The 27,859-nt window shown below is 45.5% G+C and overlaps 1 protein-coding gene across 8 annotated transcripts in view; it reads left to right on the forward strand.

Moving 5' to 3' along the window:
* LOC101169179 (zinc finger protein 609) overlaps window positions 1-27,859 on the forward strand; it is a 39,053-nt gene that overhangs the window by 9,136 nt on the left and 2,058 nt on the right. For 4 of the 8 annotated variants that reach the window (XM_023955509.1, XM_023955512.1, XM_023955511.1 and 1 more), the window contains 6 exons: window positions 12,224-12,452; window positions 12,594-12,681; window positions 13,060-15,169; window positions 17,926-18,298; window positions 18,438-18,749; window positions 18,992-19,061. In XM_023955509.1, the coding sequence (XP_023811277.1) occupies window positions 12,224-12,452; window positions 12,594-12,681; window positions 13,060-15,169; window positions 17,926-18,298; window positions 18,438-18,749; window positions 18,992-19,061 (3,182 nt within the window). Of the gene's footprint in view, window positions 1-12,223; window positions 12,453-12,593; window positions 12,682-13,059; window positions 15,170-17,925; window positions 18,299-18,437; window positions 18,750-18,991; window positions 19,071-27,859 lie in introns of all 8 variants that reach the window. The other 4 variants (XM_023955515.1, XM_023955514.1, XM_023955516.1 and 1 more) reach the window with 3 other exon arrangements.

Here is a 27,859-nt window from a genome sequence, read left to right on the forward strand (position 1 = left end):
TAAAATGGAAATTGGTTTCTAAAATAAAAAGCCAGTCAGAAAAATGCCTGTTTATTTTCTGGAGTCAGAAGTCTGTTGTGAGTCTCAACGTGAAATTGGTCTTCAGCTGAGGGAAGGTAAACAAACACAGGAACATCTGAACCATTGTTAGGATTGGTTTTGTAAAGGTTTATACAAAGAAATGGATAAAAAAAACGAACTATAAAAGAAATAAAGGAATATGTCAAACTAAACAACCGATACTGGAAAAAGTATTTAAAATATAAAGAAATGGCCTGAAAAGAGATCTTCTTACTGTGTTTAAAAACTGTCAGAGTAGGGTTGGGCGATGTCCCTTAAATTGGCCGTTGACGATGTTTGCTGTCAACCATCGGGATGGACGATGACATCGTCGGGGGGGGGGGGGGGGGTATTTACATTTTTCGTTCTTATATAACTGCTTTTCGTTTTTTTGTCATTTTATTTCCCAACTAATGACTAATCCACGATGATCCAGTATAAATTGAGGGAAGTGACTTTAACAAAAAAAGTTACAAACAAAATAGAAAAGAAGTAGTCCGCACCCGCACTTCACTAGTCAAGTGGACCGGCGGAGCGCGGACTTACAGCTTTGTGTTTGAGGGGAAGGGGGGGGGGGTGCTTTGTTACATGAGCGGTATGTGGGAGATTTAAGACTGCGATCCGTCCCGCAGCTCTAGGGGTACAAGCAACCGAACTCAGAACCGGGTCTAAAAGTGTGTGTCAGAGCACAGCTCGGATCGTCAGCACACACAGCGGTTTGAGCTTCAAAGCAGAAATGTCGCTCAGTCCTTAGAAAACATTCAAACAATCACGTGGATTTGTGTTTCCAGTCGTGTCCCGACTAAATAAAGGCTGATGTTATTCTTACATGTTTACGTGCAGCCAGCAAGCAGCACCACCCAAAGCTAATGTTGTTAGCCCGTGTTAGCATACTGCTAATCCTGGCTCCGTACAGAAAAAGCACTGACCTCACGGATTAAAATTCAAATGATGAGCGAACAGGTGTTTCATAATAACCGTAACATTATTAAAAGCACGTTTAGAAGATCATCTCGTATTTTACCGAGCTGACATGTCAATGTATATAGCCGCTCGGCGCTGTTTAACATTGTTTTGTATTGAATTGTTACATTCAATAAAGTTTGGGGGAAAAAAGCCGCTCGGCGGAATTTATATTCCCTCCGGTTTTCAAACCCTACTGCGCATGTGCGAATGATTTATTCCGACGGAAAGTGTGACTTTAGTGAACGTTTTTATATTCTAAAAACATTTTTCTGGGCCCATGTACACGGTTGGATTCTAATCCGACCATTGATCCCATCAAGATATTTTGTACATGTAACCGCGGCTTATGGTGTCGACGCGCAACGTGGCGGGGGCGTGGCATCACGATGGTGGTCTCTCCATCGGGATGTCAGTCACCCATCACCGTCCATCGGCACAACCCTATGTCAGAGTGATTTTGATCAAAAGTTTAGATTATTTAAAAGACGTTTCAGGAGGGGTAAAGCTCTTCAGCTACAGTTGCAATAATCATTCAGTTATTTTGGAGGGAAATTAATCAACTTGGACCTAAAAGTAGAAGGTAAATTCCACATGAGATTCTAACAGACTATGGAGAATCTGTCTTCCTAACAGAGCAGCTGTTAAACAAGTGGGAGTTAGATTCTAAGAACTTGTTTGCCTGTAATGGTTGTTCCCACCTGTTGATGACCAGTTTCTTCTGAATACGTCCAAATCCAAAAAACTGCTTAAAGACCGTAGTAGAAAACTTTCTCTGAACTGCTTTGATCAAATAAATCCAGATATTACAATTGAGGAAGTTCTAAAAGTCATTGAGAAAACTCAATTTTATAAAGCTGCTGGTGTGGATGAACTGTTGAACCAGGTTCTTCAGTGTCCTAAATTCTTAACTACTTTACATCGTCTCTTTAGATTCTGATTTAAAAATGGATTTATACCATCAAGTTGGTATAAATCAATAATCAAGCCGGTTCCAAAATCCCCTCAAGAGTCCCTCTGAATGATAGAGGCATTAGTCTGAGTACCGTGTAGAAGGTGTTTCTCTAGCACTCTAAATAATCGGTTATCTGAATATCCAGAAACAAACCAAGTCCTTGTAGAGGAGCGGAATGGATTCAGGAGAAATACAGCGTGTATTGACCATATTTATGTTTTGTCCTCAGCGGTGAGAGCTAGACTGCAAGACAGTAAAAGTACCTTCGTTTGTTTTGTGGATTTTTAAAAAGCATTTGACTGGATGACTTTTTGCTATCTATGTCAATGATTTAGCTAAAGAAATTAAGAAAGCTAACGTAGGTATCAATATTATAATAATAATAAAGCATATTACTTTATTCAGATGATGTTTTGATAGCTGATGAGGAAGTAAAATTACAAGGAATGTTAAAAACAATGAATGATTGGTGTAATAAATAGAAACTCACTATCAATGGTGATAAAACACAAATAGTTCATTTATGAAAGCCTAGTGTACCTCAAAGTAATTTTCAGTTTTATTTGGGTAAAACTACTCTTATGCTTACTGATACTTATAAATATGTTGTTTTTGTTTTTCATCAAAATACGATGTTCTCAGAAGGAAAGCAGCTGTTATCAGATTCTGCTGGGAGGAGCTTGGAGCAGTGATGAACAGAATGAAGGTCTGTCCTGAGTTCAGCCTTGACACGTTTAGTCAATCGTACGATGCCATGGTGGGATCTGTGTTCTTTGATGCTGCAGGAGTCTGGGGTCATGAGATGAGGTCCAAAACAGAAGAATGAGATACTTCCTGGTGTACACAGGTTCACCACGAAAGCTGCCATAGAGGGGGACATGGGGGGCTTTGTGATCAAACGAAGAGCAGACTTTTACCTGAAGAGAGACTTACACGAGGAATTTTTGATTGGGATAGAGCTCATATTTATCCCTGGTGTATAGACGTGTGTAATATGTTGTCCTCCGTAATGTAAAATAGTTAATGTTAAAGAAACTTTAGTTGATTATTGTGAAAAAGACTGGAAAGTGAAAAAAACAAAATTACGAACTTATTTGCAAATTAAGGATAAGTTTTTTACTGAGCCGTATGTTATGTACAATTTAAAAAGAGGACAAAGATCCTTAAGACAAAGATTTAGTTTGTGTGGGTGGGTGGAGTGTCCCTGCCCCAGGGGGAGGAGTTTAAATACCTTGGGGTCTTGTTCACGAGTGAGGGATGACCGGAGCGTGAGATTGACAGATGGATCGGAGCAGCGTCCGTAGTCATGCGGTCGCTGTATCGTTCCGTCGTGGGGAAGAGAGAGCTGAGCCAAAAACGAATAATTGACCGGTGGATAGGGCTGTGACGGTGTCGGATGGGGTCATCACCGCGGTGATGAGGTCATCATCGCGGTTATCGTCACAGCCCTACCGGTGGATCTTTGTTCCAACACTCATCTATGGTCATGAGCTCTGGAAGTCATGACCAAAAGAACTAGGCCTGCACAATATACCGCAAATTTATCGTTATCGCGACATTAAGCTGTTCAATATGCATACCGCAAAAGACGGTGAAAATCGCAATCAATGGTTACCTTAAATGTGCTAAAACAATCTCATGGCAGCTTGAAATATTGAACAAATGAAATAAATCCCTTTATGCATTTAACCAATCGGAAGGACCCGTTTACGTTGTTGATCAATCAGATGAGCCCTTTTATGTTAGATGTTTGACTCCTACGTCGACAAGGGTCATTTGGTGTATCATTTTTAAACTGTTTCAGTGAAATGGAAATGATGTTTTTGGTTGTTTTGCTATTTGTTTATATACCGCGAATTATATCGTTATCGCAATATTAATCACCAATATCGCATATCGCGAGTTTTCCTCATATCGTGCAGCCCTAAAAAGAACCAAGTTCCCAATACAAGCGGCTGAAATGATCTTCCTCCGTAGGGGGGCTGGGAGCTCCCTTAGAGATAGGGTGAGAAGCTCGGAGTAGAACCGCTGCTCCTCCATATCGAAAGGAGTCAGTTGAGATGACTCGGGCATCTAGTCCGGATGCCTCCTGGACGTCTCCCTGGAGAGGTATTCCGGGCATGTCCCACTGGGCGGAGGCCCCGGGGAAGACCCAGGACACGCTGGAGAGACTATGTCTTGTCAGTTGGCCTGAGAACGCCTCAGGGTCCCCCCAGAGGAGCTGGAGGAAGTGGCTGGGGCGAGGGAAGTCTGGGCATCTCTGCTTAGACTGCTGCCCCCGCGACCCGGTCCTGGATAAGCGGAGGGAGATGGATGGATGGACAAATATCCTCCACTCAGAGCAGGAGTGCTCCCCCTACAGGTGGATAGACGGGGCTGTAAGGGCGTTCAGAGGAGGAAAGACTGAGTGGTCTGTGAGCTGCCAGTGGTGGAGGATGAATTTCATTTTTATTTTATTGTCCTTTGTATGAAAAACACAGACTTTGTTTGTATGAGGTAATAGAAAAGAAATGTCCTGATTTGTTTTGATTATCTGAAGATAAAATCTTATGTTGGCTTTTTGAAAATGAAATGTCTTTTTTGCAACTTTTGTGGCAAAGGCCTGGACAATAAGAATGGACACTTTGTATTCTGTTAGACTGATTGGGTGGGTTATTGTATATTGTTATGTTAGTTATGGGATGGCCATTTTCTGTCTTCCAGTGTCATATGCATGTTTGATACATGAGTTCATGACACTTCCATCAACTCTAACTGTAACTCAAACAGTTAACACCGATCAGCTCCTGAGGATTCAGTTTAGTGTCTGACGCGCTTCTGTCTCATAAAATATGCAGCAGTCTTTTCCTTTGATTTGCATTTTTTATTTGTATTTAAAAAACTGAGTCAGAAGGAGAAAATAAGTTGACTTTGTACAAGTTGAGGAACTTGATTGACCAAGAGCAGAAAAGCTGGTTGCAACAAAACAGGTGGATAAACATGGCATGAAAATTTAAATTATCCTGGTTTTGTCTTGTTAAATGCAGATTTCTTTGAAGTTGAAGGCTCTTCTGTTTCCTCACTGGCTCTTTTCTGTACAAAGAAACTTTCCAAAGATATTTTGTTGTTGTTTTGCTAAATACTGTCTTTTTTCCTTGCTGATACATGACCATGCAGCCCATAAATCAAGTGATGTTGTCTCCAAATTCATCATTACAGCTTCTTCAGTTTTGGGAAAACATAATTAAGGAAGCTACAGACAAAATCTATAACTTTGTACTCTCTAGTAGAGGTAAGATTGGGCCTAAAAAAAGTCCAGCCCGACCCGACACAGGCCCGCGGGCATTAAAGCCGAACCCGGCCAGAACCCGACAAATTAACTTGATTTGCAGGCCCGAGTTCAAAGCAAACCCGAAATTTCAATTTATCCCATAGTATTTTTGACAGAAAAAAACGCCAGATTTCTTAAAGTTGAAATAATCTACATATTTTTATTTTGTTTATTTATGTTTTTTTTAAACCCAGTATTTTTATTGAGTTTTACATTATACAAACACAATTACAGAGTTCTGTTAGTCTGAAAGACAAATTACTACAAGAAGTGTTTATAATAAAGCTAAGGAAAGAAAACAAAAAGAAACAACAAAAAAAAACCCATACCATTCCCTGTCACTGCCACAATCAAACCATCACTCCATCACGCATGACCTGTACTATATGCTACCACATGCAGCTAAGCTGCTGTAGGCTTATATGACTAAATAGCTGGAAATGTTCTCAAAAAGGGACCCCATAATTCTTCAAACATATCAGGAGACTTTTTGAGTGAACACCTAATTTTCTCCAGTTTTAAACAGGACATGATATCCTGTAGCCACTGTGAATAAGACGGGGGAGAGGTATCTTTCCATTTAAGCAGTATAGCACGTCGTGCCAGGAGTGATGCAAAGGCTATACAGTGTTTTTTGGCAGTACCTGAAACAGCTTGGTCCTCCACAACCCCAAAAATGGCTGTTAATGGATTTGGTTTTAAATTTGTGTTAAATACACGAGACATTGTGTCAAAAATTGTCCTCCAATATGCATTCAAATGAGGGCATGAAAAGAACATATGATACAGAGAGGCATCTGTAAGATTACATCTTGTACATAGTGGACTAACTGTGGGGTACATAGAAGCCACCTTTACCCTGGGAATATGGACCCGATGTACCACCTTGAACTGAATTAGTTGGTGTCGAGCACAAAATGAAGATGAGTTTACCAGTTTAAGAGCAGAAACCCAAGTATCATCTGATATAGCAAGGCCCATATCTTTTTCCCAAGCCATCTTAAATTTATCCACAGAGGAACATTTAAAGTTCAACATAATGTTATATAGTATAGAAATAAGACCCCTCCTGGATGGATCTAGTGAAAAAATCTTGTCAGTTATTTCTGTTTCTGTGGTAGTTGAGAATTGTGGTAGTTGAGAAACAAAGAAATGACGTACTTGAAGGTAACGAAAAAAATCTGAATTTAAAAGATCAAATTTCTCTTTCAGTTGAGCAAATGAGGCAAAGGTATCCTCTATAAGTAGATCTTTAAAGCGAGTGATACCGCTGTGATGCCATCACAGGAAACCTGAATCCATAGTAGATGGCTTAAAAAGGTGATTCATGGCAATAGGACTCCAAATGGAGAAACTGTGCAGGCCAAACTGTTTTCTAAATTGAGACCATATCTTCAGTGTGTGTTTAACTACAGGGTTGTTAAGAGATGCAATACAACTTAAAGGCAAACCAGAGCCAACATAGGTCAGAGGCGAGAGATTGTTGTCTTGGCAGAGCTCGAGCGTTATCCCGTTAGGACAATCCAAGTTGTCATGGTAGAAAGACCAATTCACAATATTTCTTATATTGGATGCACCAGTGATGAAAGTCCTCCGGGAATTCCCGGAAATCCGGGTTTTTGAGCAAACCGAACGTACTTTCCGGGAAATAAAGACCTGATCTCTACGGATAAATCGCTTTCCGAATTAAAAAATGGTCTGAAATCAGCTAATTTTAGCTTTATTTTCTATATTTCTCCGCAGATCGCTTCCTCTATGGTCGTGGCCATCTCTCCGTCTTCCCGGCCTAATTGACCAATGACGGGACGTTTTAGTTGCTTTCGGATGCGTCGACGGGTCTGATTGGCTCTGTCTGCACCACGTGGTCAGCGTGACTCGCTTCCCTAGAGACCAAAACTGGCGGACCCACGCTAAACTTTCACAAACACATCTGAAGAGTTTGCGATCAAATTTGTGTTAAAATAATGGCAGGCATCGTCATTATTGAGCGTGGTCACGACCTCAGTTGTGAGAAGACGATAAAAAACAAATTGAAGTGGTCTTGGCTGGAAAAAAAAAGATTTTTAAGGTAGTGTAGGTCAAATACTTTTTTGTGTAAAATAATCTCAAAACCACATTTTGAAATAATTTCAATTTTAGTTTTGAGTTTCAGTTTTTATTTTGAATACATTTCTCTATCTAATTTATTTGTATTTCCTAATTACCATGATTTAGTTCAGTATAGTTGACATTAATTATAAGTATTTGATGGTTTGGACCCGCACTCCCTTAAAAAATAATGTTTACAATGTTTAGTTTAGTTTGTATGTTTGTTTTGATATTTCCCAGATTACTTAGTATTGGTGTTAAAGAATTGATGTATTATGTTATAGAATTATAGTTTAAAGCAGATCCCATATTTTGATGTAATTATAGTTTGAGAAAACAGTGCAAGTGGATGTTGTACATCAGTCATTTCTAAAGCAGAAATAATGTATAAATAACTGAGGTATTTTCATAGAATATCATAGTTACTGGTGTTCTTTTTGCCATTTGGGGCTTTGATGTTACTATATTTTAGCAATTGTATGTTTTGCAGCTTTAAGGAAAAGCGTAGATTGTAGGATTGTGTTACTTTGAGCAATTTTCCAAATTCTTTTTTAGGACCAGCAAGTCCTTAATGGAGAGTCAAACTAGGGGTTTGAATGACAAATCATGATGCTCCAATTAGTCTTAGTTTCTTGATAAAGAAGTGAATAACTAGTTGCCAGAATGCACCAGAATGCATCTAAGACCACGTATTTTTCCAAAATTTCGCTCTGTGCCCGCCATATCGCTCAAAGAAAAGTTCAGGGATTTTTTCCTTGCCTGACTTTCATCACTGATGCACAGTAATAGAAGCAAAAGTTCGGCAGGACAAGCCCCCCTTCTATTTTAGTTTTTTGAAGGTAGATTTTATTTAGACGAGGACGTTTACCATGCCATATATAGGAAGATATAAGAGAGTCTAGTTGCTGAAAAAAAGAGCCAGTAATGAATATTGGAAGAGTTTGGAAAAGATAAAGAAGTTTAGGAAGTATAATCATTTTAACAGAGTTCACTCGTCCAACTAAGTACATTGATAGGGAAGACCACTGCCGGACTATCAGTTCTTATTTGATTTAGATAAATAGCAAAATTTTCTTTGAATAAATCTTTATATTTTTGGGTAACTGTGACTCCAAGGTAAGTAAATCTACTGCGCTCGACTTTCAGGGTGAAACCATTAAAGTCTAGGTTCCGTGCTGCTTCATTGACTGGAAAGAGCTCACTCTTACTAATATTCACCTTATAGCCTGAAAAACTGCCAAAATGACTGAGCAATGCCAAGGCAGAGGGAAGAGACTGAGCTGGATTGGAGACATAGAGCAATATGTCATCTGCATATAAGGAGACTTTGTGCTCCACACCTCTTCTCCTAATACCGAATAGGTCTTTACAGCTGCGAAGTGCAATAGCAAGAGGTTCTATCGCTAAGTTGAAGAGTATAGGACTCAAAGGGCAGCCCTGTCTGGTCCCACGGTACAGATTAAAGGGGCTTGATATTTGGGAGTTAGTGCGAATCCTTGCAGTGGGCTCAGAATAAAGTAACTTGATCCATAGATTAAAGGCAGGGCCAAAACCAAATTTTCTCAGTGCAGCCAGCAGATACGGCCACTCGGCCCGATCGAATGCCTTTTCTGCATCAATAGTAATCACACATTCAGGTACGTCTTCAGGGGCAGAATAAATTATATTGAAGAGCTGTCTAATATTAAAGTATGCCTGTCTTCCTTTGATGAAGCCAGTCTGATCCTTGGAAATAATGGTAGGAAGAATGCTCTCCAATCTATGAGCTAGGACTTTTGCCAAGATCTTAGCATCTGTATTCAAAAGTAAGATGGGTCTATATGATGTGCAATCTGTAGGATCCTTGTCTTTCTTTGCAATGAGTGTAATGCAGGCCTCAGTAAAGGACTGGGGTAATCGATCCAATTTGCAAGATTCTAAAAAGACTGAACGGAATATCGGTGAGAGTAACCTGGAAAACTTTTTAAAAAATTCTGTAGGGAAGCCATCTGGACCAGGACACTTATTTGACTGCATTGACTTGATGGCTGCAACTATTTCTGCCTCCAATATGGGTTCTTCCAATTTTTTCCGTGAGTCCTCTGAAATAGCAGGAATATCAAGATTGCTGAAAAAGTTATCAATGTCACTGCCATCCCCATGGGACTCTGAGGTGTAAAGTTTAGTGTAGAATTCTTTAAACGTTACATTCATTTCTGAAAGGTCAGTTGTAGTTCGGCCAGGACCTACTTGTATTTTGGAAATAGCCTGTTTTGCTTTAAAATCTTTGAGTCGGTTGGCTAGTAATTTGTCAGACTTATCTCCATAGCTATAGAACATGCTCCTGTTTTTTAGAAGCAGATGCTCAGTCTGGTGGGTAGTTAGCAAGTCAAATCTGGATTTGAGTTCAACTCGTTTCTTGTACAGTGCTGGACACTTGTTTTGGGCATATTGTCTATCGATTAGTCCAATTTGGTGAATGAGCTCAATTCTTTCTCTATTTGTTTTGCGCTTCAGGCAAGCAGTATACGAAATAATCTGTCCCCGTAGGTAAGCTTTGAGGGCATCCCACAGTGTAAGATATGATATCTGTGGATCAACATTAGTGTCAATAAAAAAAGTTATTTCCTTTTCAATAAACTTAGTAAAATTAGTGTCCGATAGAAGAACAGAATTAAATCGCCACTGCCTGCTTCCAGAGATAATACCAGGGAAAGACATAGATAGTGTAAGAGGGCAGTTGTCAGAAATTACAATTACATTAAAGTTTAGGCCAACAGGCCTTGTGATTCCAAATCATAGACATGAGTAACCTAGCAAAGTCTCGCACTACAAGTAGAGGTAAGATCGGACCTAAAAAATCCAGCCCGACCCGACACAGGCCCGCGGGCATTAAAGCCGAACCCGGCCAGAACCCGACCAATTAACTTGATTTGCAGGCCCGAGCCCGAAGCAAACCCAAAATTTCAATTTATCCCATAGTATTTTTGGCAGAACCCCCCCCAGATTTCTTAAAGGTAAAATAATCTACATATTTTTATGATCATGATAAATGTATTTGCACAACGAAATAACGCTGGAACACAGAATAAGAGGCCAGACAAAGAGAGTGAAAGAGAGATCTTGATGCGCACTCGCTTCATTACGTGGAGAAATACTGCAGCCGTGGCGGTGCGTGTTTGCGGGCTTGGGGAGGGAAGATTACATTCACGACACGTGCGCAGAGCGTGCCCTGGCTCTGCGACTGCGCTTGTTTAGTAGTAGGTATATAGCAATGACCTTACAGCGCCTTCTCTGTTTTAACCAAATTATTTATTTATAACAAGTATTCCTTAGTTTAGTATCCACACATTCTTTTAGTATACATTTTTATAAACATATTGTAACGACCCAGAATTGGGACAGAGCTGCGGGTGGCCTGCGCCCCCCTCTTTCTGCCAGTTGCTGGACCACAGTGTATGTCAATCATCGGTGGGCTGGTGACTGGTGGGATAGTGGGGGCGGGGTCTACCTGTGTGTGTGTGTGCGTGTGTGTGCGTTCGGTGAACGTTCTCCCTCTGAGTAAGAAGAAGCTGGCTGTGCCTTTCGGTTCGTGCGGTAACCGTTCTGACATACAGGATTAATAAAGAGCTGTTTGACAGCCGCCCGCCTAAGGAGCTTCTTTGCAGCCATTTCAATATATTTATTAAAAAAGTCAGCGAGAGAGAAGCCCAGCCCGACCCGAACGTAATGATTGTCATTTAGTGCCCGACCCAACCCGAGTTTCGGTTCTGACTCAGGCTTAAGATCTTACCACTACTCTCTAGTATTTAAAGGGAAAATCACTTGGCTTCATTTATGACTGCTCTGTACCCATTTTTGTGGAAAAACAAACCTCTAACAGAACAAACTTGTTCTTAATATGGAATGGGGCTTATAAGTATTTATTCAGCCACCAACTTTGTTCTCCTACTTAAAAAGATGACAGGCCTGTAATTTTCATCAAGAGTAAACCGCAACTATGAGAGACAAAATGAGAAAACAAAATCCAGAAAATTACATTGTCTGATTTTTTTAACTGTGAAGAACACAGTTGGTAGCTGACTTTTTTGCCCCACTGATGATGAATTATGATATCAGAGCTAAAACACATGCATTATACATGCATTAAAGGGTGAGTTTCTTTGATGGGCAGCTGACTGGACCAATGTCTGGACACAAAAATCTCAGTTTGCTTCAACCTCCACATTCATCCACTTCTAAATGGATTTTTCAGTGAATCTGTGTATGTTTGTGCATGTACACAGTATGCAGAGGTAACGCTCTGAGGTAGTGTAATCAAGTGACTTTGGTGTGTTGTCGTATTGAATGGACAAAATGTCTCAAAAATAAAAACAATTCCAACTCTTTGTGGATGGGTTAGCAGCCTGGAATATGGAGTCAAGACGTTTTTTTTTAAAAGGCTCATTCAAGCCGCTTACTCGTGTTTACTGCTGAAATAAAGGTTTACTGAGCTGCTGAAATCCAAACCCCTACACAGACGTGTGACATTTGCAGCGCCTGGATATGACCTTTTGACTGCTCTTTACACACTGAAGACAGGTCACCTGCTCTCACACTCACACCTCTGTCATGGAGGTGAAGCTGTGTGGGAGGAGCCCGAGGAGACAAAGTCTCCGGACTAAAGAGAATCCCATTTATCCCCCCCCCCCAAAAAAGTACAAATATGAAGATTATTCTGGGATCTCTCTTAGCTGCTCTTTTGTTATGCAGGTTGTGTGCTTGGAGACAAAGTTGTGTGGAAATACCTTTCAGCTGTGGCCTGACCGAGGTCCCGTCAGAATGCACCTCTCATCCTGACTTTCCTGTCATCACGCTTTCCTCTTCAGATGGACTCTCCAGTCTCCACCTCAGCTCCGCCTCCCCTTCACCTGCTGGGCCCTCTCACCAACAGCAATGACATCTCCTCTGCCTGTGAGCAAATCATGGTTCGCACGCGCTCAGTTGCAGTTAACACAGCGGAAACTGCTCTGGCAACCGAGCCCGATTGCCTCGGACCCTGTGAGCCAGGCACGAGTGTCAACTTGGAGGGAATTGTGTGGCAGGAGACAGAAGATGGTAAGCAACCAGACCGCACGGGGCCACTAGGCCCCCCCATCCACGGCTGAGCAGTTCTTTGTTGTGTCCGCTCGTCGTTTCTCAGAGTACAGAACTGGCTTCTCCATGGTGGCAGTTAGAAAACGTCCTGTGTCTCTGCAGGGATGCTGGTTGTGAACGTGACCTGGAGAAACAAAACTTATGTTGGCACTCTTCTGGACTGCACTAGACACGACTGGGCCCCTCCAAGGTGCAAAAACATCCAGATATTTTCTGTGCGACACTTTTTTGTCTAGGAAGGAAAAACAAGGAAATAGCTTTAAACATCTGATATTCATTTAAAAACAAATCTTTAGAATTGGGAAAGAAGGAAACAGTGACAATATAAGTATTTTTATTAGCCTCGTGGAAATGAAAGAAAATATTTTGAGATATTGTTTGTAGTTGTATCCATTTTACTCTAAAGGGTTGAGTTTGAACGTTACTTTTCAACCGAAACTTTATGAGCAAAAAGGGGATTTCAAGCTGACAGCTAAAAAAAGAAATGTCATCAAACGGATTTTTGTTTTCGTGACCGACCACTGCTCAGTATTTGACGGTGTTTTTCTCCTGGGCTGTGTTGTTCCAGGTTTTGCGATTCTCCCACCAGCGACATGGAGATGCGCGGCGGTCGCGGCCGCGGTAAGAGGATGCGCTCTGGGAGCAACGTGCCGTCGAACGAAAGCAGCAGTACCTTCGACAGCAAAGGCAGCAAGACGCGCAGTGCTGCTGCAAGCAGCAAAGGCAAAAGAAGCAGCCAAGCAGCCAGCAGCACGGATGATGCCAAGGCCAGCCCATCCTCCGCCAAGAGGAGGACCAAGCCTGTGTCTGATGTGGAGCCCACCTCCAGCTCTGAGGACTCCAAGGTATCTAAACGTATGAGGACTAGCCCTGCAGGAGGAAAAACTGACCCTCAGTTTCCTCCACAGCTGGAGCAGAGCTGCCCGTCTCCTGTTCTCATTGACTGCCCCCACCCTAACTGCAACAAGAAATACAAACATATCAATGGACTCAAGTACCACCAAGCCCATGCCCACAATGACCTTGACGTCAGGTTGGACCAGGATGGAGACAGTGAATACGGGGAGGATCCTGTCCTCCATCCGGACCTGGGCTCTTGCGGCACCTCCGGCCTCTCCCCTGCCTCCTGCATCACCCCTAAGGGGAGAGGCTTTGATGCGCCCTTGCCATCTCTGAGGCTGTCAAAGGTTAAAAAGACAGCAGGGGAGCCTGAGTCGCAGGGCACAGATGGTGGCGAGGAAGAGGCGTGTTTGACTGATGAGGCCAGTAATGATGGGGTCGATGACAGAAAGGCCAGAAAGCTGGCAGGAAGTGGAAAAACTGAGAAAGTAACACAGAGGGCAGGGAAGTTGGGCCGGCCTGGGACCCACACGAGTCCCGGGCCAACATCGATGTATTCCTTGCAGTCGTCTCCACCAGCCGTAGGCTCAGTGGTTCAGTGTGTTCCCAGCAGTCCCCAGTCGAAGACCAGCCAACCTAAAGCGGCGTCACTCGCCGACACTGTTGCTCTTTCCAAGGACAAGAAAAAGAGAGACAAAAAGAAAAAAGATGGATGGAGGGAGGAAGACGGTCCATATGCAGTTAACAAGGCTGCAAAGTCAGAGGAGGCCAAGGGTCTGTACTCGGAGACTTCAGAGGCTTTGCTCAACGGCTGTGTGGAAGTGCAACAGAGCCGTTTGGCCAGCATGAAAGCTGAGGCGGACAAAGTGTACAGCTTCTCTGACAGTGCGCCCAGCCCCTCCCTCGGCATGACCGGCAGGGTGGAGCCTGGGCTTGTGCCTCCCTTACACCTAAACCAGAATGGTGGCGACAACCTGTCAGTCAAGACCAGCAGCCCCGCCTACTCTGACATCTCTGATGTGGGGGAGGATGGAGAGGGGAAGGCGGATGGGATCAAAATCAAGCAAGAGCCTGACCAAGGACCCCATGAGGGGGCAAAGAAGGCGCTATTTAGCCCTCAGGGTCCCAGGAAGGAATCACATTTCTACCCCAGCTATGACTCTTACTATTCTCCAAACTACCCGAGCCGGAGTCCTGGAGTGGCCCCCGCTCCTCCCCCTCATGGGGAGGACACCCAGGTTAAGGTGAAGAAGGAAGAAGACCTCGATGTGCGAGAAGAGGCAAAGCTGAAGGTGGAACCTCCAGAGGAAAGTAAGGTAGAGATGGGAAACCAGCAACCATCAGTCATCCAACAGCGCTCCAACCTGTACAGCCATCCTCTGTACTACAACCAGTACTATGTCCCTCCCTACTCTTATCCTCCTGATCCCGCTTACCATGCCCAACTGCTGGCCTCTAACCCAGCTTATCGTCAGCAGTATGAAGACAGGCAGAGGCAAGCGGACAGGAAGGGGGAGGGCAGAGATCAGGAGGTTTCTGTTAAAGAGGAGTGGAAGCAGAAAGCCTTGGTGCCGCCAACTCAGTCCAACCCCAGCCTCACAGACCTGGGTGCAAAGATGGGGTTGAGCTCCTCCAAGGCTAAAGACGCTGCCGCTGCATCAGACCAGGCCAAGTCTGCTATTACGCCGAAAGGAGAGGATCCCAAAGTCCCTGCAGCCCAGGGGGAGGGTATCAAGGTCAAACCCAACGAAGCACGGTACCATGGGACAGAGGAAGTCAAGCCAGGGGTGGAAGTGGGCAGGCCAGCAGCTGTGGACCCTGCCATGTGGTACAGACAGGTAAGTGACGGCGGGCTTCAAGAACTAACGCTGTTCTCTGTGATTCTGCTGTTAGTGGTGTTTCCTCTGAACACAGAGGTTCTTTCCATCCATCTGTCCGTTTTCTTAACCCGCTGCATCCCTTTCAAGGTCACGGGGTTGCAGGACTCTGTCCCAGCTACTGTTGGGCAAAGGCAGGGTACACCCTGGACAGCCTGTCGCCAGCCTGTCGCAGGGCCACACGATCACTCCTACACACTCACACACCTAGAGACACTTTAAAGAGTGACCAATGAACCTGTCGAGCATGTTTTTGGACTGTCGGAGGAAGCCGGAGTATTCGGAGAAAATGCACACATGCACAGGGAGAACATGCAAAGTCCGCACAGAAAGGTCCCAGCTGGGATTTGAACTAGGGTCCCTCACTGTGACGGGAGAGTGCCAACCACTGCACCACCCATCGAGGATCGCAGATCTTAAGCCAATACGTCTTCTGAACAAACAGTAACAGCAGAGGTTTGAGGCTTTACCACCATTTCTCTGTAACCGGTCAGGTTGTTGAGGTCAGGGGTTCGATTCCTGAAAAATCTGCAGGTTTGAAAATGCCTGACTAAAGAGAACCCATATTTCTGACTCAGAAGGAAGCAGAATGTTGTAATGAGAGATCTGGACAAAATCTCATCTTTTAAGAAAAAGAAGTTTATATTCCAGAAAAAGCAGCAGGTCGTCTGCATCGTTTCGTCTGTCCTCCCAAGTAATCCTATTTTGGACCAAAACCCATGGAACAAGATGTCTAAATGGACCCGTTTCCAAAGTCAATGCACACACACTGATTACTCTATTTTCTGTAGTATAGATTGCAGGAGCCAACAAATCTATAATTTAGAAGAAAAAAAACATCCAAGTCACACTTTTGGGAGAAAAGTACGATGCTTCTGAACAAATCCACCAGGCCCGGCGTAATGCTGCTTTCACACTATTAACATGAAGAATTCACGCCCGCTGCCTCCTTTTCAATGCACGGCAAATTCAATGCTCCACACTTGTCCAAGAATGTTCATAAACTAGACGCCACCGCTGCATGTGGGAGGAGCTACTGTCAGTTTTTGCCTCATCGCCACATGGAAGCATTGACCGTTCATCTCAATGAGTGGCAGACACAGATGATGATGAGAGATCAGGTTTCTGTTTTTACAAAGTTATCGGTGAGCCTGACTCCATGTCTGAACAACGGTTCATTCAGTGCTCCTTCTGTGTCTCTGTAACTCCCTTTAATGACTTGCTGTTCCACATTAGTCCAAGAGAAAATAATAATAATAATGTTCAGGAGGAGATCGATCAGATTGGTTTGGATGGAGCTTCTTCTTCTTCTGCGTTGCTGTCAGTAGCATCACTAATGCTCACACTTACAGTGCCCTCTAGTGGTTATTAGTGGGAAACAGCTGATTGTTAGTTGGTAAATAACAAAGAAATAAGCCCATCTTTAATTTTTAAATGGCACCTTTTAGTCACTCCGGAGTAAAAGTCGCAAAATCACAAGCTGTGTTCACACTGAGAGTGATCGGGGTTCCTGTGGTGTGGATTGAGCGTCCGCTGCAGCACAGCGGTTTAGAGCATCGCTGCACAAGGTGTTGCACCACTTTGAGAGTTTAATAAATCCTGAACTTTGGCAAAGAAGACGGGTCGTGTCATCCAATCAGGAACTTTGCCATCGCCCGTGATGTCTTGGTAGAGTTCAATACCAACATGGAGGAGAATCTGAGTGTTCTCCTGAAATCATTGTATTTTTCCTATTTTCATCTAGACAGTAATAAAATAATCCTCACATTATTTTCTTCATTGAATTTGTTTGCATCCTCGGGCTAACGCAGGACAGCAAGTTGTCAAACAGAGACGAAAGGTAGCGGCTGTCATTCAGATGCAGCTCCTGCTGTAGGTGTAATGCTCTGAGGTAGGGACGGGCCCAGATCCTTTTTTACGTCCGATACCGATAACCGAAATTTCCCTGCAACTGTGGCCGATGGCTGATATTTGCAGATTCTTAAAGGTTAACAATAACACAAAGTTTAGATTTCCTTTTTAAATATCGGGCCGATATCAATGAACTCAAATGATGCAAATACTGGCACCGATAAATCACCCATCCCTACTCTGAATGATGTCATGGATGCAGACATGGAGGCGTGATGCTTTTGTAGAGCACCTGATCTCTAAAGCCTGTGTTGAATATGAGAGGAACAGTCAAAACTTCCATGTAGCCATCAGGCTAAGAACTGAGTAGCTCCTCCCACACTCGTCTAGAGTGTGCAGTGGTAGGGCGGTCAACCTCTGATCGGAAGGATACAGGTTCGATTTCCGCCTTGCCCGCCGTGTTGAAGTGTCCTTGGGCAAGGCACTGAACCCCACCTTACTTGTTGGTTGGCGCCAGTGTTGGTCAGCGGAGCCGCCATCAGTGAATGGGACTGTAAAGCACTTTGGGCCTTGAAGGAAGGTAGAAAAGCGCTTTATAGGTACACTGCATTCACCAGTGTCAACTTTATGAAGACATCTCCAGATAAGCATCGAGCAGCGCATTTGACGGGCGTCCAAAGAGAAGCATCTAATGGAAATTTGAAGCGTGAATCGCATTGTGTGTGAAGGCAGCATCACAGCGGGACAAATGACCTGCGTGCATTTAGAGCAGAGGATGGTGATTGTGGGAGAGCTGCAGGACCTGTCAGATAGGGGGGTGCAGGGTCCAGTTGGACACCAAAAATGATTCTAACCTTTCTGTCCAGCAGGAAGCAGACTCACGGTTGTGGTCCTACGTTTACCCGAGCAAATACTCGGAGGCGCTGAAAGCTCAGGAAGAAGACCGGTGGAAGGAGGAGAGGGAGCGGAGGGGGAGGGAGGAGCGGCAGCGGCCCAACGACGGCGTCCAGAAGGAGGCGGGGAAGGAAGGGGCAGATGGCAGGGCACAGCCGCTCCCCGAGGAGCACCAGGACAGAGGGAGGGAGATGCGCTTCCCCCACATGCAGTTCCCCTCGGCCCTGCCTCAGCACCAGGCCTACATGCCTTACCTGCAGGGGCCGTACGCCTACAGCCAGGGCTACGAGCCCAGCCACCCCGGGTTCAGAGGCATGCCGTCAGTCGTGATGCAGAACTACCCGGGTGAGAAGACTTTGGTTGACCTTTGTCAGCCAGGGAGTGTGTGGTGGGGGTCTTCAGAACAGTCCCATGTTTTGGTGGCTGTCCTGAAGCATGTCTGCCTGGTTGGGATGAGCTGAGCCTCTGAATGCTCTGTTCTTAGACGCGTACCTGCCTGCCGGCTACGCTTTCTCCTACGGGGGGAAGGCAGCAGTGGGGGAGGACGGAGAGAAGTCGTCCCGGTCCAGTCCAGCGCTGAAGCCGTCCAGCGAGGCCAAAGCTCTGGATCTGCTGCAGCAGCATGCCAGCCAATACAAAAGCAAGTCCCCCTCCACCCAGGACCAGAAGAACCCCCATGAGCGAGAAAGGGACGCCGCCCGACCTCGATCGTCCCCATCGCAGCGCCTCCTGCCCCCCCATCATCATGTGGGGTACCCTCTGCTGTCGGGTCAGTATGACCTGTCCTACTCTGCAGGTGAGAGTCTCACACCTGAACGTAGCCGGGAGTGTTCAGGTCCCGTTTCTATGGCAACCGTTTCAGCTGCTCTTTACCGTTGCCTGATGCCAGCCTGTCCTTCCGTTTGTGAAGTCTTTGTTCTTGATCCAAAATGTCCGTCTCAGTCTTTTGGGAGGAGACGGCAACATTTTCTTTCCCTGTACGCTTGGCTGTTTGGTTTTTAAGGAGGAATGTTTCTGACAACCCGGCGTTTCTTCCAGGCTTGTCCTCTTCGGCCATCGTTGCCGGTCAGCAGACGTCCAGCCCGTCCATGTATCCTCCTGCACGGAGGTGAGAGCGGTGAGTCCCGCACACACGTCCCGTCCCCCCCCCCCCCCCCCCCCCCCACCCACCCACACACACACGCATGGACAGGCTCACAGGTGCTGCAGTCATGTTCAGGTCACATGATGCACTTACAGGAAGGTACCATTCGGAGTGGGAATGTCAGTCAGTCCCTCATTGATGATGGGGGATACGCTCTATGAATGTCCCACCATGACATGGGATTACGGATGTTTAAGGCTGTAAATCTCCTCTCTACACACTTTCTACACTTTTCTCAGAAATGAACATTTCCACACTGGCTCTCTTTTTAAACTGTCAAAGTTTAAACCTTCATAAAAAAGCTGCAGGGGTTATAGAATGAAAACAAAGACCTGATTTCATGTAATTGTGGCAAACTGAACACATTCTGTACAGGAGACGCACCGAGGAGGAGATTCATTGGCAAAAAGTCAACAGCCAATCAGGAGGCACAACACAATGTGCTGTTGAAAAACAAAACCGTGCTTAAGTGAACTGAAAAACGATCTGGGAGACGGCTAAAGGCAAATGGGGGCAGCGCTGGATCTGAGGTCCAGTTCAGACTCTTGAATCCGGAGTCAGTTTATCCCCCCCAGCTGGACTTTTGCCCCAAAATGGATCGATAATACTCAGATATGCATGATCTGTTCCCCAAAACATAGAGTATGAATATTGTAACGTTTGAGATCGCTGATTTGTGATATTTAGTAAAAATACACGTCAGGTAATGTAATTAGTGCTCTAAAATTGCAAAATGGTGTTGGATTTCAATGCAAAAACGGAACAAACCAAATGTGTAAGGGTGACTGGAAGGAACCAAACTTTAAATGTCGGTGAAGGTTTCAAAGCTATCGAGCTTTTGGTAAAGAAAGTCATGAGACCAAGGTTCAGTTAGAATCAGTTTGTGACGGTGTAGAACCGTCAGCTGCCGCTGCAGGCGCACACGCATGCACACACGCTCGCACACACACACACGTGCGCATAGACGCGCACGCTCGGACCCGGTAACACGTCATTTACATCAGCTTACCCTTTTCATTCCGTCCCTATCCCTCTGCAGGTAGCCCTGGGTGCACACTAGGTTGCCGACTCACCATCCCCATGCATACATTAACACGAAGCACACACGACGCCAACATTAACGTTGGTTTGTTTACCCGGAAGTAACCCGGTAACCCGGAAGTGGTCATGGACACCCTGGGTCATGTGACGCATCGGTCACTGTTTGTATTTATTTTTGTTGATGATTATTGTTATTTTTCTGTACACGACACAGAATGTTTAGTTGAATGAAACTGTTTATTTCTGTATGTTTATTTATGTTGTTGAACAATGCAAACACTTCTCCCTGTTTTCTCTTTGGACTGATGGAGAGCAACGCCCAGGAGGAGGGGCTTACCACTTAAAAGAGAACCAGATACAGCTGTCAGTGTGGGAGTCTGAGTGGAGAAGTTGGAGAGTCTGAGAGGAGAATTTGGAGTGTTGGTTTGGAGAAGTCTATGTTGGTTAACCTTTGTGGAGCAATTGGTGTGCTCTGTTCTTGCATTAAAGTCAAGAATACTTTCACCTTGGCGCCTCTGCCCAATCATTCCCTGGTGGGACCCACGACAGTTGGTGTCAGAAGTGGGATAAGCAGATGGCTGGCCGCAAAAAGGTGAGACACAGAGGTCTGCGTTCCCAGAAGGAGGAGACGGAACCAACATCGGATGCAGTCCCTCTGTTGTCCAATTCATCCTCTGAGGAGGAGGTGGTAGATCCTGGTGCCTCTGGTGGTTCTCCAGGCCTGACCAAAGGCCCAGAAGGTGACTTGGCGGCTATGATGGAAGACTTCCTCCGTGGACAGCAGCAGCGGGAGGACAGATTCATCGCTGCCCTCCAAGGTTTGGAAGCCTCTTTTTCCAGGGCAGAGCACCATTCTGGTCGGCGGCGTAACATCAGTCCCAAAGCCGCTGGACCAAGCTCAGCCGCAGTGAGTAGCCCAAGGTTGGATCTGCCAACACCAGCTGCAACGTCCCGTCGACGGCATCCAGTGGCACAGGAGGACTCCAGCTGGTCAGATCAACCACAGAGCAGAGTCAGTTTACAGCCACCTGATTGGAGACCTTACATGGAGCCAAAGGTCCCTCCATATCAGACAGGTGAGGACATTGAAAATTACCTGCTACGTTTTGAACGGATTGCCAGGACGTGGAGATGGCCAGAGACTGAGTGGGCATGTCGCCTGGTGCCACTGCTGTCCGGAAAGGCGTTGGAGGCCTACACAGCAATGGACGAGCAGCAAGCCCACATCTACAAGGACCTGAAAGACGCACTCCTGGTAAAATTTGACATCTCGCCAGAGACTTACCGTCAGCAGTTCCGGTCTACTGTGGTGCCATCTGGGGAGAATCCGACTGAGACATACCACCGCCTGAAGGGCCTCTACCGTCGCTGGATCCGCCCAGAGCAACACAGCAAGGAGCAGATCGGGGAGATCGTCATCCTGGAGCAGCTGCTGCGTGTGCTTCCAGCTGACGTGAGGACGTGGGTGAAGGAGCACGACCCGGAGGATGGCCTCACCGCTGCCCGGCTTGCGCTGCAGTATCTCAACGCTCGACGAGGAGCGTCTGCACGGCCGTCGGGTGGGGATCAGCGTCTTCCCATTCAAACCGCTCCACTGAGACCTGCACGGAGAGACTTCCATCAGGCAACGCAAGGTACCAACCCAGCACCTAACCAGCGAGCGGCGGGTAAGGACCTTGTGTGTTTCTATTGCCAGCAGATTGGTCACAAAGCCTCCGTATGTCCAATCCGCAAGACTAAATTCACAGGTGCTTGCTACGCACCCAGGCCAGAGACTGTCACAGGAGCAGGGCCTGTGCACATGGACAAAGACACTTTCCAGCCACTTAAACAGGTGACTGTGAACGGACAGCAGGTTACTGCTATGTTGGACACGGGCAGTTTTGTTTCTCTGGTCAAACAGAGTTTAATCCCTTTTGGTGGACTTGATTATAGCAGGCAAACAAGTGTTGTGTGTGTTCATGGCGACCAACATTTGTACCCAAAAGCGGATGTAACAGTGACCATAAATGAACAATCCTATCTTTTGACTGTCGGGGTGGTAGAGAACCTACCTGTTGATTTAATTTTGGGGTGTGATTTACCTATGTTGGGGGACTTATTAAATGAGGCTGCTGAAACAGCTAAAGCTCATGATGAGCTAGCTGTTACTGTCTCAGCACCTGTGCTAACTAGAGCTCAGGCTAAAGCGGGAATGCAAGGTCTTCCACGTTTGGATGACGATTTCTTTGATGGAGGCAAAGAAATGCCCAGAAAATCCCGTCGTCAAAGACGGTTTGAGAAAAAACTTAAGTTGCTGGATCCTGAGATCACAACAACAGCAGAAACATTTGACATACCAGCTGACATTTCGGCTTTGCAGAAAGAAGACCAAACTTTAAAACCATTGTTTGCCAAGGTGACAACAGAGAGTGACAAATGTTTGGGGAATGTGCGGTTTATTGTTGCTGATGATGTTCTGTATGCAGCTGAAGGTGAACACCTACGGTTAGTTCTTCCAACCACCTGCAGGCCACTCGTCATGCAATTAGCGCACACACTCCCATGGGCGGGTCACCTGGGTCGTCACAAAACCTATCTGCGGGTTAGTTCACGGTTTTTCTGGCCATCAATGTACACTGACATTCAGACGTACTGTGCAACATGTCCTACCTGCCAGAAAACTGCAATAACACACAAGTCTGACAGAGCATTACTACACCCACTTCCTATAATTTCCACTCCATTCAGTAGAATAGCCATGGACATTGTTGGACCTTTACCTAAGAGCAGTAGCGGTCACGAATACATCCTGGTGGTCTGTGATTATGCTACACGGTTCCCAGAAGCTTTCCCCCTGCGCACCATTACAGCTCCTGCAGTCATGAGAGCGTTAATTCAGTTTTTCTCCAGAGTAGGAATACCGGATGAAATTCTGACAGACCAAGGAACCAACTTCACCTCTCGGTTGATGAAACTGTTCCAACAGCAGCTTGGCATCACTGCCATCAAGGCGACACCGTACCACCCACAGACCAATGGCTTGGTGGAACGTTTCAACCAGACCCTGAAGAGGATGCTGCAGAAGTTCGTGAGTGACACAGGGAAGGACTGGGATCGTTGGCTACCATTCCTGTTGTTTGCTTATAGGGAAGTCCCACAAGCTTCAACAGGCTTCTCACCATTCGAACTCCTCTATGGCTGGGATGTCCAAGGCCCACTGGATCTCCTCAAGAAGAGCTGGGAGGCCAAATCCACAAAGACCTCAGAAAGGGGTGTGATCCAGTTTGTCCTGGAGATGAGAGAACGGTTGGCAAAGTACAGGGAAGAGGCAGAAGTCAACCAACGAGAGGCCCAAAGGAGTCGGAAGACGTGGTACGACCAGCAGGCCCGTCACCGTGAACTCCTACCAGGTCAGAAGGTTCTGCTACTTCTTCCCTCTTGTACCAGCAAACTACTGGCAAAGTGGCAAGGGCCATACACCATTCTCCGCAGGATGGGACCTGTCACCTATGAGGTGCACCATCCTGACAAAAAGAAAGAAAAGCAGACATACCACGTGAATCTACTTAAAGAGTGGAAGGAAGGTGCTAACCATCCAACAGAGAAGTCTTTGCTAGTCAGGGCTGTGAAGACTGAGGAAGACTTGGACTCTGATCTGGGAGCACTGACTCACTCAACCCCTCCGTCTCTGTCACATTTACCTCCGGAACAGACTACACAGATAATGGACTTATTTCGTGAAACGCCATCTCTTTTTTCTGCACAGCCAGGAAGAACTACACTCATTAGCCATTCCATACGGCTCAAAGATGGACGACCAATCCGGCAACGGCCTTATCGGGTACCACAGAAGTTGGTGGGAAGGCTGAACGATGAGGTGAGGAAGATGCTGGAGCTAGGTGTCATCGAGCCGTCCAACTCAGAGTGGAGCAGTCCGGTGGTGATCGTTCCCAAAAAAGACGACTCACTGCGGATATGCATCGACTTCAGGAAACTGAACGCCGTTTCGGAGTTCGACGCATATCCAATGCCGAGGATTGACGACCTGCTGGAGAAGATCGGGGCTGCTAATTTCATCACCACTCTTGACCTATGCAAGGGTTACTGGCAAGTACCTCTCAGCAACACCTGTCGACCATACACGGCGTTCAAAACACCTGCTGGACTGTTTCAGTTTACAGTTATGCCTTTTGGTCTGCATGGAGCACCAGCCACGTTCCAACGGCTGATGGACAGGGTGCTGCAGGGATGTAACCACTGTAGTGCAGCCTATTTGGATGACGTGGTGATCTACAGTCACACCTGGGAGCAACACCTAGATCACCTGCGTCTGGTCCTGAGGAAACTACAAAATGCAGGCCTGACCTTAAACGTGAGCAAGTGTGAGTGGGCCCGGAAGGAAACTCGTTACCTGGGGTACCTGCTGGGAGGTGGTGAGGTGCGTCCGCAGGTGGATAAAGTTGAAGTTATCCGCAATTGCCCTCGACCACGCACCAAGAAAGAGGTACGCTCCTTCCTGGGGTTAGCTGGATGGTACCGGCGGTTTGTCCATCAGTTCGCCACCATTGCAGCTCCTCTCACTGCCCTTACAGAGAAGAGGCAGAAAAACCCCGTGACCTGGACAGATGAGTGTGAACAGGCTTTCCAAGCATTGAAAAATAAATTGTGTTCCTGTCCTGTTCTCAAGAGTCCTAACTTTGATCAAAGGTTCCTCGTCCAAGTGGATGCCTCAGCAGTCGGACTTGGTGCTGTCCTGGCTCAGGGAGACCCAGGTGAAGAGCGACCAGTCCTGTACCTCAGTCGGAAACTGCAGCCGAGAGAGACAAGGTACTCCACTGTGGAGAAGGAAGGACTTGCCATTAAGTGGGCGTTGGATAGCTTGAGGTACTACTTACTTGGCAGAGAATTCGACCTTGAGACAGACCACAGGGCCCTGACATGGATAAATACCATGAAGGACCACCACAACCGGCTTACGCGCTGGTATCTGGCGCTTCAGCCGTACAAATTTAACGTACGTCACCGTCCCGGAAAACAAAACATAGTGGCAGATTTCCTGTCCAGATTGCCGCACATCGCCAATCTCCCAGAGGAGGGGGATGATGTGACGGTGTAGAACCGTCAGCTGCCGCTGCAGGCGCACACGCATGCACACACGCTCGCACACACACACACGTGCGCATAGACGCGCACGCTCGGACCCGGTAACACGTCATTTACATCAGCTTACCCTTTTCATTCCGTCCCTATCCCTCTGCAGGTAGCCCTGGGTGCACACTAGGTTGCCGACTCACCATCCCCATGCATACATTAACACGAAGCACACACGACGCCAACATTAACGTTGGTTTGTTTACCCGGAAGTAACCCGGTAACCCGGAAGTGGTCATGGACACCCTGGGTCATGTGACGCATCGGTCACTGTTTGTATTTATTTTTATTGATGATTATTGTTATTTTTCTGTACACGACACAGAATGTTTAGTTGAATGAAACTGTTTATTTCTGTATGTTTATTTATGTTGTTGAACAATGCAAACACTTCTCCCTGTTTTCTCTTTGGACTGATGGAGAGCAACGCCCAGGAGGAGGGGCTTACCACTTAAAAGAGAACCAGATACAGCTGTCAGTGTGGGAGTCTGAGTGGAGAAGTTGGAGAGTCTGAGAGGAGAATTTGGAGTGTTGGATTGGAGAAGTCTATGTTGGTTAACCTTTGTGGAGCAATTGGTGTGCTCTGTTCTTGCATTAAAGTCAAGAATACTTTCACCTTGGCGCCTCTGCCCAATCATTCCCTGGTGGGACCCACGACACAGTTCTTCTGTTGATTTTCCAGCAAAGATGAAAAAAGTGGGTTTGTAACAGATGTGTTGTCAGTCTAGAACAGGGGTCACTAACCTGAACCACTCAAAGAGCCGTTTGGATCAGTTTCCCACTGAGATGAAAGCACAGGGAGCCACAACAGTAGGGGTGTTTTTACTGATATATCGCAATAGTTTATTTATTACTTGTATTGATTCAAAATACTGGCAGGATATGTATTTATTTATTTATTTTAATCCTTTATGAGCGTTATGTTTCCTTTGATCTTTTGTCCATTTTCCACAACCTTGAATAGACTTTTCTGTCTGTCAAACACCAGAGTTCAGATGAATGAGAAGATGGAAACAATTCACTTTGATGCAGACTAGTTTCTATTTATTTATTTAAATCCAGTAAACCCAATAAACTATATTATTTTAAGGATGACTGCTATTTTTCATTAGGAAGCCGCTGTTAGTTTGTCTGGAATCATAAGCGGTGAGTCTAAGCCCCGCCCCCGCCTCTCTGCCTGTTCGTTGTTTTCCACCGCGGGCAACCCCCCCTCCCTCCAGCGTGTTCTACACAGACAGAGCAGCATACGGTCATCATAGCAGCAAGGTGACAGGATAGTGGGGGCGCCCTGACGCACATTTATTGAATTTAACGCGGAAATGGGGGGTTTTAGTCTAGGAAGGCTTTTTTTGGGGCGTTCATGTGTCCCTTACCAGATCGCCACTGACCCCTGGTCTAGTGGAAAGGACTGTGAGTGTGTTCCAGTTGTGTTGAGGTGTTTCCGGGTCTTTCTTCACTATCTTCTTGTCATCTGTCTACTGGAACTGGAGGCGGTGAAACGCCAACATTTTCAGGATTTGCTGATAAATGATCCATAACAGTTTCGATGTTTCCTTTACTGCTGAAGTTAACCAGGAAGTTTTTGAGTGTGACATTTTTTGAAGTGATGAATATTATTTCTTTCTTTTGAAATTTTTGTGTTTATTTTCTGTCATGTTTTGTTGATTCTGATCTGATTAAATACACATATTGTAATCTTTCTACATCCAGCTTAACCTAAACATATAGCAAATATGTGTAGCAGTAGGAATCGTGGTTCCGTGTGTGAATCGTCGATGGTGATTTGTGAATCAAAGTGGAACGACAATCCAGAGTCCTAATGATTTAGCCCCACCAGAACCAGCGCCTGAATGCTAAACTCCAACCAGCGCCTGAGCTTCATTCTGAAATGCCATGACTGAAACACAGATGATCGTTGTCATTAACACCAGAACTAACAGTGTTGTGTTTCTGATAGAGGTGCAACCATTTATTTCAACTCATATCATGACTTGTGGTCACTGATCTGGTTCATAGTCGGTATTGGTTCAATCTGATCCTCTAACCTAGACGTGGATCCAGATCATCTTCATCCAGAACTTTCGTAAGTGAGACTCAGACAGAAATTCCTGCTACTGAACAGTGACGTTTTCCAGATTCCTTTCATTTCTTCCAGATCATCAACTATAAATGAAATCTGTGTCCAAACAAACAAGTAAACTAGAATGAATGTCAAATCCATTCACATGTTAGTTTCCTAAAGTTCACCACTGTTGTTTTTCCACATCCAAAGAATCCAAAGGGAACATTCTTAGAACATTCTAGACACTGGATGGTCACATGACTTTATTCAAAGTCTGTCCACACATTGGACTGGAATGATGGTTGATCAGTTCTTGATGATGTCATCGTGAGTGTTGTCTGCTGTGATGCACTTAGTTCTTTTAACGTTATATTAAATAAATCTACCATGTCTCATGATTGATTATAGATAGATTTGATTTGAATAACTTACTACAGAATGATGATGAGAAAAATTGTAAGAATGGCAGACAACACCAATCGCACAAAGGAAAAGATGATCTGGCTTCTGTTGAGACCTGCTGTTT

The sequence above is a fragment of the Oryzias latipes genome, chromosome 6 (assembly GCF_002234675.1).
Source record: "Oryzias latipes chromosome 6, ASM223467v1".
NCBI lineage: Eukaryota > Metazoa > Chordata > Actinopteri > Beloniformes > Adrianichthyidae > Oryzias > Oryzias latipes.